This window comes from Lytechinus variegatus, chromosome 4 (genome assembly GCF_018143015.1).
Source record: "Lytechinus variegatus isolate NC3 chromosome 4, Lvar_3.0, whole genome shotgun sequence".
NCBI classification, from domain to species: Eukaryota; Metazoa; Echinodermata; class Echinoidea; order Temnopleuroida; family Toxopneustidae; genus Lytechinus; species Lytechinus variegatus.
This window is the reverse complement of record NC_054743.1, coordinates 63,479,542-63,493,274: the sequence shown is the minus strand read 5'-3', so window position 1 is coordinate 63,493,274 and position 13,733 is coordinate 63,479,542. Positions and strand designations below refer to the sequence as shown.

General features: G+C 34.7%; 1 protein-coding gene across 1 annotated transcript in view; it reads left to right on the top strand.

Moving 5' to 3' along the window:
* The window catches only part of LOC121414493 (28S ribosomal protein S9, mitochondrial-like), a 37,721-nt gene that overhangs the window by 11,734 nt on the left and 12,254 nt on the right, over positions 1–13,733 (top strand). Inside the window, exons 2-6 of the mRNA XM_041607691.1 lie at positions 1,879–1,999; positions 6,503–6,606; positions 9,995–10,168; positions 11,404–11,489; positions 12,832–12,907. Coding sequence (XP_041463625.1) covers positions 1,879–1,999; positions 6,503–6,606; positions 9,995–10,168; positions 11,404–11,489; positions 12,832–12,907 — 561 coding nt within the window. The remainder of the gene's footprint in view (positions 1–1,878; positions 2,000–6,502; positions 6,607–9,994; positions 10,169–11,403; positions 11,490–12,831; positions 12,908–13,733) is intronic.

Below are 13,733 nucleotides of genomic sequence, written 5' to 3'. Positions count from 1 at the left end.
TAATGCGGATAATTGCCATGGTGCGGTCACAAGGTCACCCTTTTCTAACACAACCGCATCGGAGGGGGCGTGTCCAGTTGTCATGACGATTATCCGCCTTTTTCAGGACGGGCGCTCGTAAAAATAATGCGGCTTATTTTCGGAGTTTGTGAACGCAATTTTTACTGAATTATCCGCATTATTCTTAGGCGGCTAATTAGAGGATAGGTTTATGAAAAGGGTATGATATTCCAAGTGACAAAGGTGGGATCAAAAAGTGGTTTATTGTAAAAATTAAAGAAAAAAGAAAATATAATGAGAAAGATAAAAAGCTTAATTTCTTACTCTTCATCGGTATTTCACTCCCGCGCCGATGGCATGCTATGTTTTGAAGTCGGCCGTGAATAATGTGTGTGAGGAAAAAGATACTGGCCCAAAGTCACCAATTTTAAAGATAACTGGAGGATGGACACGGAGTTAATTATGAACTTACCTCGATTAAATGGATAGAGGTATATCGTGAGACACAGAATCCTGACATCGAGGCGCAAACTAGACCCTCAAAAAAAGGAAAAGTTCTTTCTTATTCGTTCTCCTGTCAATATTAAAAACAAAATGGCTGATCGATACCGAGAACGAATTTGACTGAGGTCTAACTTTTCCTATTTTTGAGGGCCGGGGTCCAGTTTGTGCCCAGATGTCAGGATTGAGTGTCTCACGATTGACCTTCATCCATATAATTGAGGTAAGTGCATAATTTATATTTTCCCCTTTTATTTTGAGTGCCATTGCGACCCCATTCTACCCCATTTTGGAGAGCATATATGTCCAACTCATATTACACGGACAAGTCCTGGGCTTGGCCCACTTCACGCTTCGCGGGCTGGAGCTCCCTGGGGTAGACTCCTCCGTGTATGGCATGTATTTTTACTCTCCAAAATCATGAAAATGTAGCGCAGGGATATGAGGAATTTCCTCATCTCTCTCTGCTTTTATCCCTCCGCTTGAGACCTGGTTCGGAATCGATGATCGTCAGATCAGGTCCAACCCTAGACAGCTGGCTCCACTCACCTAAAAGTTAGCCTTGAGCCCTCCATGATGATATTTTAAAACATTTTGACATTTTTTTTCATCAAAAAGCCTTGAAACCCTCCCCATACATGCCTAAGCGGCAAATATAAACAACACTTTAAACCTACAAATCGCATAAATTTGTTGCATTTCATTTAGTGCAGCTGAGTTCGATTTCTGCAGCAATTGGTGCACAAAACACAAAAAAGCTCGCTGGAGCACCATTAAAACCAACAACAGCAATCTGAAACTTATGGCCTGTATTCTCTAAAGAGGTTTCAATTGTACCATGGTACAAAACCGTGAACTATGCAAATTTTTAACATTATTAATTATTAAGCTTTAATATTTAATCGCGTACACAAGGTTAAATCTAATTGCACTCTTTGGCAAAGTGCGCTTAAAATGAATAATAATAATATAGGGTACTTATATTGCGCACATATCCACCTTGTTAGGTGCTCAAGGCGCTCCTATATTACCCGGCTAAGCTGGGCGTCCACAGCGCACACAGCTTCTTGAGGAATTTCTTCCTACCGATACCCATTTACCTCACCTGGGTTGAGTGCAGCACATTGTGGATCAGTTTCTTGCTGAAGGAAATTACGCCATGGTTGGGATTCGAACCCAGGACCCTCTGTTTCAAAGTCCAGAGACTAATCCACTAGGCCACAATGCTCCGCAAGCGTGTTAATGGAATAAATCTGCACAGTCCATGGATTTGTACAATGGTATAATTACCTCTTATTGAGAATTTGGGCCAAGAAGGTCTATGAGACCACGGGAATACAAGTGAAAATACCATATTTTTATGTCATTTCAATTCAGGTATCAGACGTCCCACAGTCGAAGCTGTTCTCGACAGATGCCCAACCCAAGACAGAGAAGAAACCAAAGGATTCTGTAGCTGCTGTGATCGCTGCTGCACAAGATAGACGAACAGCGTATGGGATGTTGTTTGAAGGTTTGCATGTACAATTACTGATGTGGTTTACGGTACACCATGTGGAGTGTTATAGAAACAGTGGATAGAAGAAGAGAAGAAATGGATAGGCGAGAAAGTGGAGATTTGAGAATTGAGTATTCTTTCTTGAAAGTAGTCCTGAAAAGGACTGTAAACCAGAAGGAATGTTGAGTGAGAACAGCTTGAGTAGTAGAGCTGATGAGGAGATGCTGGCTTGCGTCAGCGAGTAGAGATGATGAGTAGTAGAGAGCGTATGGTATGAACCATTTTAATATGCAACATTTATAGAGCACTTACTCTGTTCCAGGGCTTGAAGTGAGAAGTTCGTGTTATGATTTATATTTATTAAAATCACTTTTTTGTTTGGATAGACTTAATAGGGCACTTTAAAGGAAAGGGAAATCAGTGCTTAGTCTAGGGGTATCCAAGGACATTGAAAATGGGCATCAATAGTAAAATATACTTTGCAATGGGACACATGTACATGTACTGGATTATCAGAGGGCACCAAGGCAAAAGGGTACATATATTTTGGCCTTACAAGTTATATGTAAGTCTACAAATATTTGGAAGGGTATCAAAGCCATTTTACTTGGCTTGGCAACAGGGTTGGCGGATTTAAATCACGTTGATTTAAATCGTGATTTAAATCGCGATTTAAATCACCATGATTTTTTAAAAAAAAATCATTGATTTAAATCACTTCCATTGAAAAATGTACAAATCATGGACAAAGTATTTGTTCAATGCAGTTTTAATTCTTCAAGTCAACTGAAATACTTTGAATTAACTTTATATCAACAAAAGATCAACAAAGTCTTCATATCAACTTAAAACAAATTAAAATCAAATTAATAAAATCAGGTAATTCCTTAAAAACTACAGATGTAGTCAATAGGTACTAATAAAAATTATGTTGAGTTTTTCTTCTGAAATTTTACATTCTTTGTCAGTTATTATTAGTCAATTTCTTTCTTAACATAAAGTTTTCACATAATCCAAAGACTTTTCAGAGAGCAGTTTGTAAAAAAAAATATATAGGCCTACATGTAATATATAAAAGTCAATGAGAAAAGGTTTGTTGGCAGTTTTCCAGTTTTGATCCTTTGCCTACACATAACTACTTCTGTCATGTAAAATAAAAAATGATACCTGCATGTAATCAACATATTTAACATGCCTCTTATTTCGTATTGTTACATTTATCATACATTTGATGTTTTAAATAACATAATTATAAAAATCACATTAACATAATGTAGTACAGTCATAATTTGACTGTTGAGAAAAGCTTTCTCTTATAAACCTTTTAAGTCACTGCAGCCCATTTTATGTTCAGTGCCTCAAATAATGGAAGATCTGCATGTAATAATGGAAAGAGCTCTATAACAACAATTTGCAAAACTCAGAATAAACATTTAACACTGCATTTAAATGTTAGATGCAGGTACTTCAGTTACAATCATTGGCAGTTGTAAGCTGTGTCTCATTTAAAATAAAATACTTCTTTTTGTAATACATATGTTGTAATTTAAGCAGTTTTGCAGTTTTTATCCTTTAAGTTAAAAGTAAGTAGATTTTTTTCATACTTCATGGATCAAACAGATTTTTTGTAGAGAATATGGGAATAAAAATTGTAGATTAATGTAAAAAATCACAGTAACATAATGTAGTATAGTCACCCTTTGACTAAGCTATCTCTCATATTGTTCTCCAAAACTGAGAGTTTTGCATCTATATCTGTAGCAAGAGAAGAGCTTTTTATCAAACTAAAAAGATCCTAAACATATACAGTTGTAGTCTCTCTTTGACTATTGTAAAGCTGTGACTAATTGAAAAAAAAATCATTGATTTGAATTATTTCTCTTACAATATACATGAATACTAGTAATTGGCAAAGGGTTTGTTGGCAGTTTTGATAAGGGATTTTTTTCTCTTGGATTTTTTAAATATTTGAATGAAAAATCCCAGAGGGGAATTTTCTCTACTCACTGGGAAGTGGGAATTCCCTATGGAATATTCCTTCATAGGCCTATGTATGATAGAATTAAGTTCAGATACATGATTCCTCAAATTTATTTTTAATTGTCCATTTTTACTGGATTTTAATTACAAAATATGTGGTTAAGAACAATATTAGGGGTGAAATGTATAACATCAATATTGATGTCATTGTAGGAGTAAGGGGGGATAATTACACTTTTTTTTCGAAGGAACTTTTAAAAAAATAAAAAAAATAAAAAAAATCTGATTTAAATAAAAAAATCAGATTTTTTTGATTTTTAAAAAAAAAATAAAAAAAATCGCCAACCCTGCTTAGCAAAATACTAAACTTGTATTGAAATCACTTTGATTTATTTACTTTTATTTGTTAAGCCAACTTTAATCAAAATTCTTACAAACATCTATTGTGATGTAATAAAGCCTTCAGCGCAAATGTAGCCTATCTGCAACCTACCAGACTTAAGCCTGTTTAGGGGGCTGACTTACAGTTGAGCAAAATAGTAATTATGTGTACTTAGCCAAAAATAGAAACTGAATAGCAAAGATAAAGCAGAATACTGAGTAGTAGAATACTTCAATATCTGGCGTAAGTACTGAATTGAATACTGGCACTAATTTTAAAGGAGAATGAAACCTTTGGAACAAGATAGCTTGTGGGAATACAGAAAAATCAAAGAAACAGATCAACAAAAGTTTGAGAAAAATCAGACAAATAATGAGAAAGTTATGAGCATTTGAATATTGCAATCACTAATGCTATGGAAATCCTTTAATTAGCAATGCAACAAAGATGTGTGATGTCACTTGTGAACATCTCTCCCCATTACTTTAGTATACATATATTTTACTTAAATTGCCTCTTTTATCACATCGATTAGTAGATCATGTGTTCTTTGTATAGGAGGGCATGTAATACAGATTTTTAAAGAATACATCATGGATAAAGAGTTTTCATAGAAAAAGCAGAAAGACAATTTGGGGGAATTTTATAGTCCATCATATCCCCTCTTTTGAATTTAAAATTAATAGATAAACATTCAAGATATGGTGAGATTGTCATGAAAGGTCAATTTGATTTCATCACATTGAGTAAAATTGAACATAGAAGATATATTAGAAATATATAATATATGGAAAATTCAAAACTATATTGTATATATATAAACCCCTCAAAAAAAGTTCTGCAACTCAAGTTTGAGTGCTAATAAATTTCTTAGTGTGCCATCATCATATGTAAAGTGGTATCATTGGAAAGTATGATTATTCCTCTTTACGATCATGTGTCATTTGTAATGCTAGTGTTATCATGAAATACACAGACATGATAATACGCAGCAATGTTAGAAATGAAATGTTGCAAAATGCGTCGTTTCCAATAGCGAATTTCCAATTGTTTCGAGGATGGACCGAGTGCATTCACTGTCACCTGCATGGTGGAAATTCTATAGAAATGGAGACTCTTGTTAGAAATCAATGCATTTTGCAACATTTCACTTCTGACTTTTCTCAATGTTCAGGGTGATTGCATATTCCATGATTACATAATCACAGCAAATGGCATGTCATTGTAAAGAGGAATAATTCAGCTTTCCAATGATACCAGTTTCATTTTTCATACTTCATTAACCAAAAAGATATCATCCCCCAAATCTAAGTTGCAAAACTTTTTTTGAGGGGTTTATATATATATATATGCCTTTTAACTGTTATATGTGTGATTTTAAGGATCAAATGAAAGTCTGTATAAATACAAGATATGTTTGTGATTTTACATCCAAATAAAATGTCTTTGTTTTTTTTAATATAGCCACTTTGAATTGAATGAGCTTACATGTATGTCTTAGAATATTGTTTGTAACTTATATGATTTGATTTGCTTTATCTTGACGTTCCAATAACAAAAGTATATACCAGTATAATCATTTTTTTCCTCAGCATACCATAATAATGAATAACATACATGTAGGTGTAAATGACATTCTGATTGAAATATCATTATACTTGAAAATCTCTCTTTTTTTTTATATTACTGAAACATGTAGCAGAAAAATATTCAATGCAACTCAATTCATTTCAGTTATATATCTCTCAACATAAATCATGTATGGTAATTTTGAAATGTGGGAGTCCTCCATCTTCAATAAGCTTAGAGCTTGAAACTGAGGCCTCAAAAGGAAAGGGGAATGAAAAACGGATAAACAGTGCAATAATATTTCCAATCACTATGAAGACAATTGCAAAAAATTCTCTATGTACACGAAAATGAAAACTTTACCAAGAATGGGCATTAGATATTGAAAAATATTAATTTCAAATTTTCACAATGAATGGCTGAAAATAGGTTTGATAGTCGTGAGTCGTGACACTTCTGTATGTTTGGAATCTTCCAATAAATTCAAGTAAAATTCACATTACAGCTCTAATAACCAACCAAAGCAGGAAATGGCTATATTAAAGCATTTTGACTTTATTTGTGTCATGCAGATACGTTGATCCAACATGAGGAGTTGTCATATGAGAGAGGGCGCCGTCACCTTGCGAATATGATGGGAGAGGATCCTGAGAACTTTCAGCAGGAAGATGTTAATGTAAGTGGAAACTTTAATCTCATCAGGGGGCACCCTTTATGAAGTCATAGGGCACATTTAGAAGGAAGAGCTATTCATACATATGGTTTAGATTCTTTAATAAAAGGGAGAGCTATGTCGTCTAATAGGAAATTATTAGTCCTAATGAGCTATCTAATTTATTTGATAGCATCCTTAAAGATAGGAAAAAAACCCAACTTAAAGCAATCAATTCCAGCTGATTGTCAAATGTTTAACTCATGGGCATCGTGGGTCCAGGCTTCCGTACTTTGGCAAAAGGAAGCAAGTTACAAAAGTATCATTTGCTGTAAATGAGCAATGTGTTCGTCAATTACATAGGAGTTGGTGCAGTTTAGCAGCATATTTTTCTTCAATATCTTTTTGTTTTGCCTGAACGTGCAACATGCAAAGGGTGTTTCAGAAACAACAATAATTCAAATTTAACAGTGTGTCACTTGCTTCCTTTTTGCCAAAGTTGGGCAGCAGGGTTCTGTCTTACAAAGAGTTGTGATTGATCCGATCAACCGCAACTATGGAAAGCCAACCACATCTAGAAAATATGTTTGTTCCAAATGTTTTCAAGATATATAGTGTGCTTCTCCTTGTATACAGAGAACAGTGTGCAAATTTCCTGTCGAAAAAATAATGACATCCATCTAGTTGAGGTTGATTGGATCAATTATAACAATTTGTATTCAGACAGGTCCCTTGTCAACCGGACACTTGAGACAACTCGGGCCCACCGAAAGTGTAAACCTAACCCATTGGTAAGATTGATACTTAAACACATACTCAAATCAAATGAAATCTTAATAGAAAACATTGCAATAAATTTGTATTCTATGAAAATTTTTATCAACCAAATTGCGAGCTGATATATATACAACTCGGCAACTACATGTATTTTTTATTTTATTTATTTTTTTTTTTTGGGGGGGCCGAGAACGAGTTGTCCCAACTGCCTAGTTACAATGTAGCTGGCACTCGTTTCTCATAATTTCAAATAAAATGGTTCACATGTACACACCATTCCCTTCAATTGGTAACTATTTATACATTGTAATTTCAATATTTGAATTAAATTACTAATTAAAGCCTATATCCAGTTTTGGGTGAAATCCCCCAAATAGTGAGTGTCACTATTCCAATAACTAGATTATCTATGCCCTAAGGCTTAAAGGTAAATGCTAGTTTTGGTAACGATATCAAAATGAGATCGTACAGAATCCAATGAAATGACCACCAAAGTTTCTGTTTGTATATAATAAAATAAAACGTTTGTGCCAAAGGATTCTGGAAGAAATTGTGTAATTGCTGAGAAATCAGCAAATAAGCACGGGATTCGGGTAGAGCGTCGGGCCCGTCATTCGAAGCAATAATTATACACTGTCCCACGTGCGCTTATCTGTGTTGGGGATCTTCAGTCTGAACATTTTCCAGCGTAGATTTCAAGATTTCACCAAGTTCAGTTTATGTAACGGTACCAGATATAGATCCTCGATGATATACTGACAATTATGCCTTGTTTTACAGACTTTCTCATGAAATCAGTGTTTACTGCAACTACTGGAATTTATCTTTAAGAAGGTACCGGTATATGGTGTGCAGGATATAATTTATTTTTGTTAGATAATTTTTGTGATTTTACATGATAATCTCATAAACTTAAAGGTCAAGTCCACCTCAGAAAAATGTTGATTTGAATCAATAGAGAAAAATCAGACAAGCACAATGCTGAAAATTTCATCAAAATCGGATGTAAAATAAGAAAGTTATGACATTTCAAAGTTTTGCTTATTTTCAACAAAATAGTTATATGAACGAGCCAGTTACATCCAAATGAGAGTGTCGATGATGTCACTCACTCACTATTTCTTTTGTTTTTTATTGTTTTAATTATACAATATTTCAATTTTTACGAATTTGACAATTAGGACCTCCTTGCCTGAAGCACAAAATGTTAAAATAATGGAATTCCACGTGTTTAGGGAGGAATGAAACTTCATTTTACATGACAATGAAGAGAAAATCAAAATAGTTCATATTTCATATAATAAAATACAAAAGATATAGTGAGTGAGTGATGTCATCAACTCTCTCATTTGGATGCAACTGGCTCGTTCATATAACTATTTTGTTGAAAATAAGCGAAACTTTGAAATGCCATAACTTTCTTATTTTACATCCGATTTTGATGAAATTTTCAGTGTTGTGCTTGTTGAATTTTTCTCTTTTTATTCAAATCAAGTTTTTGTTGGGGTGGACTTGTCCTTTAATTAACAATGATATTTCGTCATGGCTTAAATCTTCTACATTGGATTTATAAGCTTTAACATTGCAGTGAATGTGGATTTCCAGGGCTCAAAAGGACAAGTCCACCGCAACAAAAAGCTGATTTGAATAGAAAGAGAAAAATCAAACAAACATAACGCTGAAATGTTCATCGTAATCGGATGTAAAATAAGAAAGTTACAACATTTTGAAGTTTCGCTTGATTTTTCAAAACAGTTATATGCACATCCTGGACTGGTCGGTATGCAAATGAGGGAACCAATGATGTCACCCACTCACTGTTTCTTTGGAATTTTATTATATGAAATATTTTGATTTTCTCCTCATTGTCATGTGCAACAAAGTTTCATTCCTCCCTGAACATGTGGAATTCCATTGTTTTAACATTTTATGGTTCAAGCAAGGGGGTCCTAATTGTCAAATATGTAAAAATTGAAATATTGTATAATTCAGACAAAAAACAAAAGAAATAGTGAGTGAGTTTAATAGTGACAATTTGCATATCACTGACTTAAGCATAGAACAGTTTTGTGAAAAATAAGCGAAATGTCATAACTTTCTTATTTTACATCCGATTTTGATGAAGTTCCAAAGGGGGGGGGACTCATTCTTACAAGGAAAAATTTGACATGCCAAAAAAAAAACAGAAAAAGGTTTTTAATAAAAATTAAGGCTATTTTGTCCACAAAAAATTTGACAAGGCCCCCCCCCCCCGAAAAAAAGGGTTTAAATTTTTTTTTTAGGATATTCCGTCCACGAAAAAATTTGATTAGCAAAAAAAAAGGAAAGGTTTTCTCATTCCAAAGGGGGGGGGGCATACTTTTGTTTTCACAACATTTTTACATTACACATTTTTAATTGTGGTTCTCAAGGGGGGGGGCATGGGCTGGCTTTGCCCCCCCCTTGATCCACCAGTGGTTATAATCTCTTCAAACTCAAATTTCTCCTCAGTTGATCTGATTTCTGTGGTCTATAAAGATTAATTTTTTTCAGGCAAAATTTCAGGGTATTTCAATGATTTTTATGATTATTGTGCAAAGTATTACGTGTATGTATTTCTAATATTTTGTTATTGTAATTTTTTTTTTTTATCTAGAGGGCCATAGAATACCTGTTTCCATCGGGCCTGTTTGACAAGAAGGCCAGGCCCATGATGAAACCCCCGGCGGACTACTACCCGCCCCAGAAAGCAGCCCAGTTTGGAGCGGACGGTAGACCGTTCGATGCCTTGTTCTACACCGGCAAACCAAACTACTACAATCTGATGCATGTGAGTCAGAGTAGATGGTAGAGTATGAATCAAAATACTATTGTTTGAAATGAATTTTTCTTAAACTTTTTTCAAAACATTTCTGAATGCCAGATTACATACTTACTGATGCAGATTTGAAGGAAGATATGAGATTGTTAAATGTATGTATATCAACTTGTATCATTTGTATTTATATAGCGTATAATAGTCAAAAGACTTGTACATTTAGATTGCTAGTAAGTATATTGAGAAAAGTCATGGCAAGGATAACATACGCAGTTTTAAGGAATAGGGTGAATGAGAGAGTGAGAGAGGAGGAGATATTGATGGAGGGCAATTCCATAAGATATGTACACCCGACCCCCTATATGTGGGACCTTCATGAAAATTTTTGTCTCTGATTTTTTTGTTCTTTCGACAGTCTGTAGTGTTCTCTAATTGACCGTGACTTGGTCAGTTTATGAAGTGAAGTAGGACTTGAGAAAAACGGGATGTCGGACGTACAAAAAGTTTGATCATTCTAATATGAAATTGCCCTGTAGAGAGTGTGTATGCCTGATTATAAGATTATGAGAAAGAGAACAAGAGGAACAATGGTGAAGTAGTTGATTATGATGGGTCAGAAGGAAGAGAACAAGAGAGAAAGAGAGAGAGAGAGAGAGGGGGGTAGGAGAGTTGGAGGATGCACTGAATCATGTAAAGTGCAATCATGCAATCATGCCGGATTTTATGAAAATAACTAACAAGAACAAATTCCAATTAATATTAGGTAGCAATGATATGGATATTAGCAAATTATGTGTTACATGTATAGGAATAAATTATATGTACATGTAGAGACTTAGGATGCTTGAAAGTAAAATATGATATTATACTTATGTATTTGTATATGGGTGTATGTATGCATTTATGTATCTCGCATCTGACATTGCATCCAAGATTGGTATTTTTCTTCTGTTTTTTTTTCTTTGTATTGTTTGTTTTTATTTTTCTTTTTTTTTAATACCTCGTTGTCACTATGTTATGTTTATGTTGTATTATTTTTTTTTCTTATGTTTCTTTGTTTTTGATGATGATCCATATATGTCAGGATTTTATATCAATAGACTTTTGAATTTGAATTTTAAACTTTTTGAATTTTGCAAAGTTGAGGACCACTGACTGCCTGACAGTGACAGTCAGAAATTCTCTGTATTCACGCCGCATTTGGTAAGACTTACTTAGATATACGGTATCTTGAATTTTCTCTTCAGGAGACAGTTACTCAGATGAATAAAGCCATCGCCAAGGAAGATGAGATGATAAGAAAAGGAATCCTCGTACATGATTCTGAACCTGTGTGAGTACTCATTATATTTGAATGGCCTAGAATGTGATAGAGATATTCCACGAGTTAAGGCCAATATTGCACAAACTGTAGATGAGTGCAATATTAGACCACACAAGTGGAATATTTCTGGATAATGGTATCCCATGCAGAAAAGCCATCCAGTATAATCTAAATTATCTCTAATGATCAGCATTCTTTGGAACATGCAATATTTATACAGCAAGATTATTGAATAGCAATTTTTATACACCAACTTTTGGGCATTTCATCAGATTTAGATGTGTAAATTTCCCAAGCAAATCATGCAGACCAAAATATGCATTTATAACTGCACCACTAATGTCCTATCTATGTATAGATAACATTGTAAAATATCCCAAAAGGGTACATCTGATGTACACTTTGGATGGAATATCGTGAAAATTTATAAGAGTATGTGAAAATTTCTAGGGGCACTGCCCATTCTCTCCATATGGCCATGGTCCCCTATAAAAAAAAAAGGAAATGGTATTGTTTAAAGTATTGTAGCATAGTGAGTTAAACCTTGAAGATGTATTTCATAGTTTAATCGTAGAGGGCGATATTTTTATGTTGTGATATGCTTCGCGATTATAGAAGTACGTCAGTTCGCTGGGAGCTGCGGTGGTGTGCAGTTGTAAGATGTAAGCTCCGAATAAATCAAGTTTGTTTGTTTGTTTGCTTGAAATTTATTTCTGCGTTCAACATGTTCAACATAATACAACATAATCAATTATTACATAGATTTTACATATATATACATTTTAGACACACGTATCATTTACAATCTCTTTCTGAATATAAAAAAAAAGCATATGAAAAATATTATTTAACTCAATTTCAGAACGCAGGAGACCGTCGTTTAACTGTATACTGAATATCTCCCAAGTTGCTTCATTTGCATGATTTAGGGTGATTGAGCGGGTTTCCGATTTGGTGCATTTCAGAGGAATGAGAGAGTGTATCACGTTGCACAATAGACTTTTGTGAGCGAATCTGCCCCAAAAGAGATATAAACGTGAGGAGAAGCGTGGACCGGGTTCTGGAGACTGCACAACGGCAGAACGCTAGCCCGACAGGACCCGGTTACGCCACAGTGTGTTTGATGCTAATAACAAGTATTTGATCTATCCATCCTGAATGTTCTAAAAAGTAAAGTTTGAAAAATAAAAAGCTGAAAGAAAATTTACAATTACTCATAATTAGTCACACTTCAACTGGCAGCTTGACATGAATCTAAAATACTTTTAAATCTTAATTGAACTGCTCTCATAAGATAGTGATTTTTTTTTCAAATGTGATATTTTGTCTATTGTTTGTGCTTTGAATCCAGGAATGTTTCAAGGAGCGAATGGATTGACAAAGCCACTGTTGAAAGAATTGTTGTAGAGTCACTGTCAGACAAAGAGGTATGTATGAGCATTTTATTAACTGGGTTTTTTAGATCTTCAATGAACTCTGAAAAAAAAACAATGTTTAAAACAATGAATAATAATGGCCCGAATTCACAAAGGTGGACTAAAGTTATACCGGGGTTAAATTTAGTCGGGGGTTAGCTAATACCGGGGTATAAAGTTAGTCCACCGCGCTATTCACAAACGGTGGACTTACTAATCCATGGACTAACTTTATACCCGGGTGCTAAAGTTAGTCCACGGCTGAGTTATACCCCGGGTATAACTTTAGTCCATGGATTAAATCATGAACTGAAGCTAGCATACTATTATAGCACTGCACTGAGCATGCTCAGTGTAATAAAGCAGTACTGAGCATGCTCAGAGCCGTATTTGAGAGTTTAGTCTGCTAGGGCCGTATGAAACGTCGCCATCACATGAATTAGGAGGCAGAACTCAACCAAAAAATCATGTATCAGCAGCATGCACTTGAATTTCTTAGCAATGCGGTGTTGAGAACGAACATTGTCATTACTTATTTGTTAATTTTGGCCAACTTAGGTTCGGACTAGCGCTACCTGCGTGCGAGCTAGCTCGGCTGCGCCTGCAGCATCGTACCGTATCTCTATCGAGAAGTTCAAGCTCACCACATGCACAATGTATACGGTACACCGTATGGTAACGTGAACAAGTTATAACTTTTTTTAGACAGCTGCAGCAACCGGCTGTTTCGAGGGGGTTGTAAACATTTTTTTTTCAATTTCTTATTTCTCAATTGGTGAGTGGAGGCAACGGAGTCCAGCAGAACAATCACAGAGACCAAAGTTGTTTTTAGTTTTGC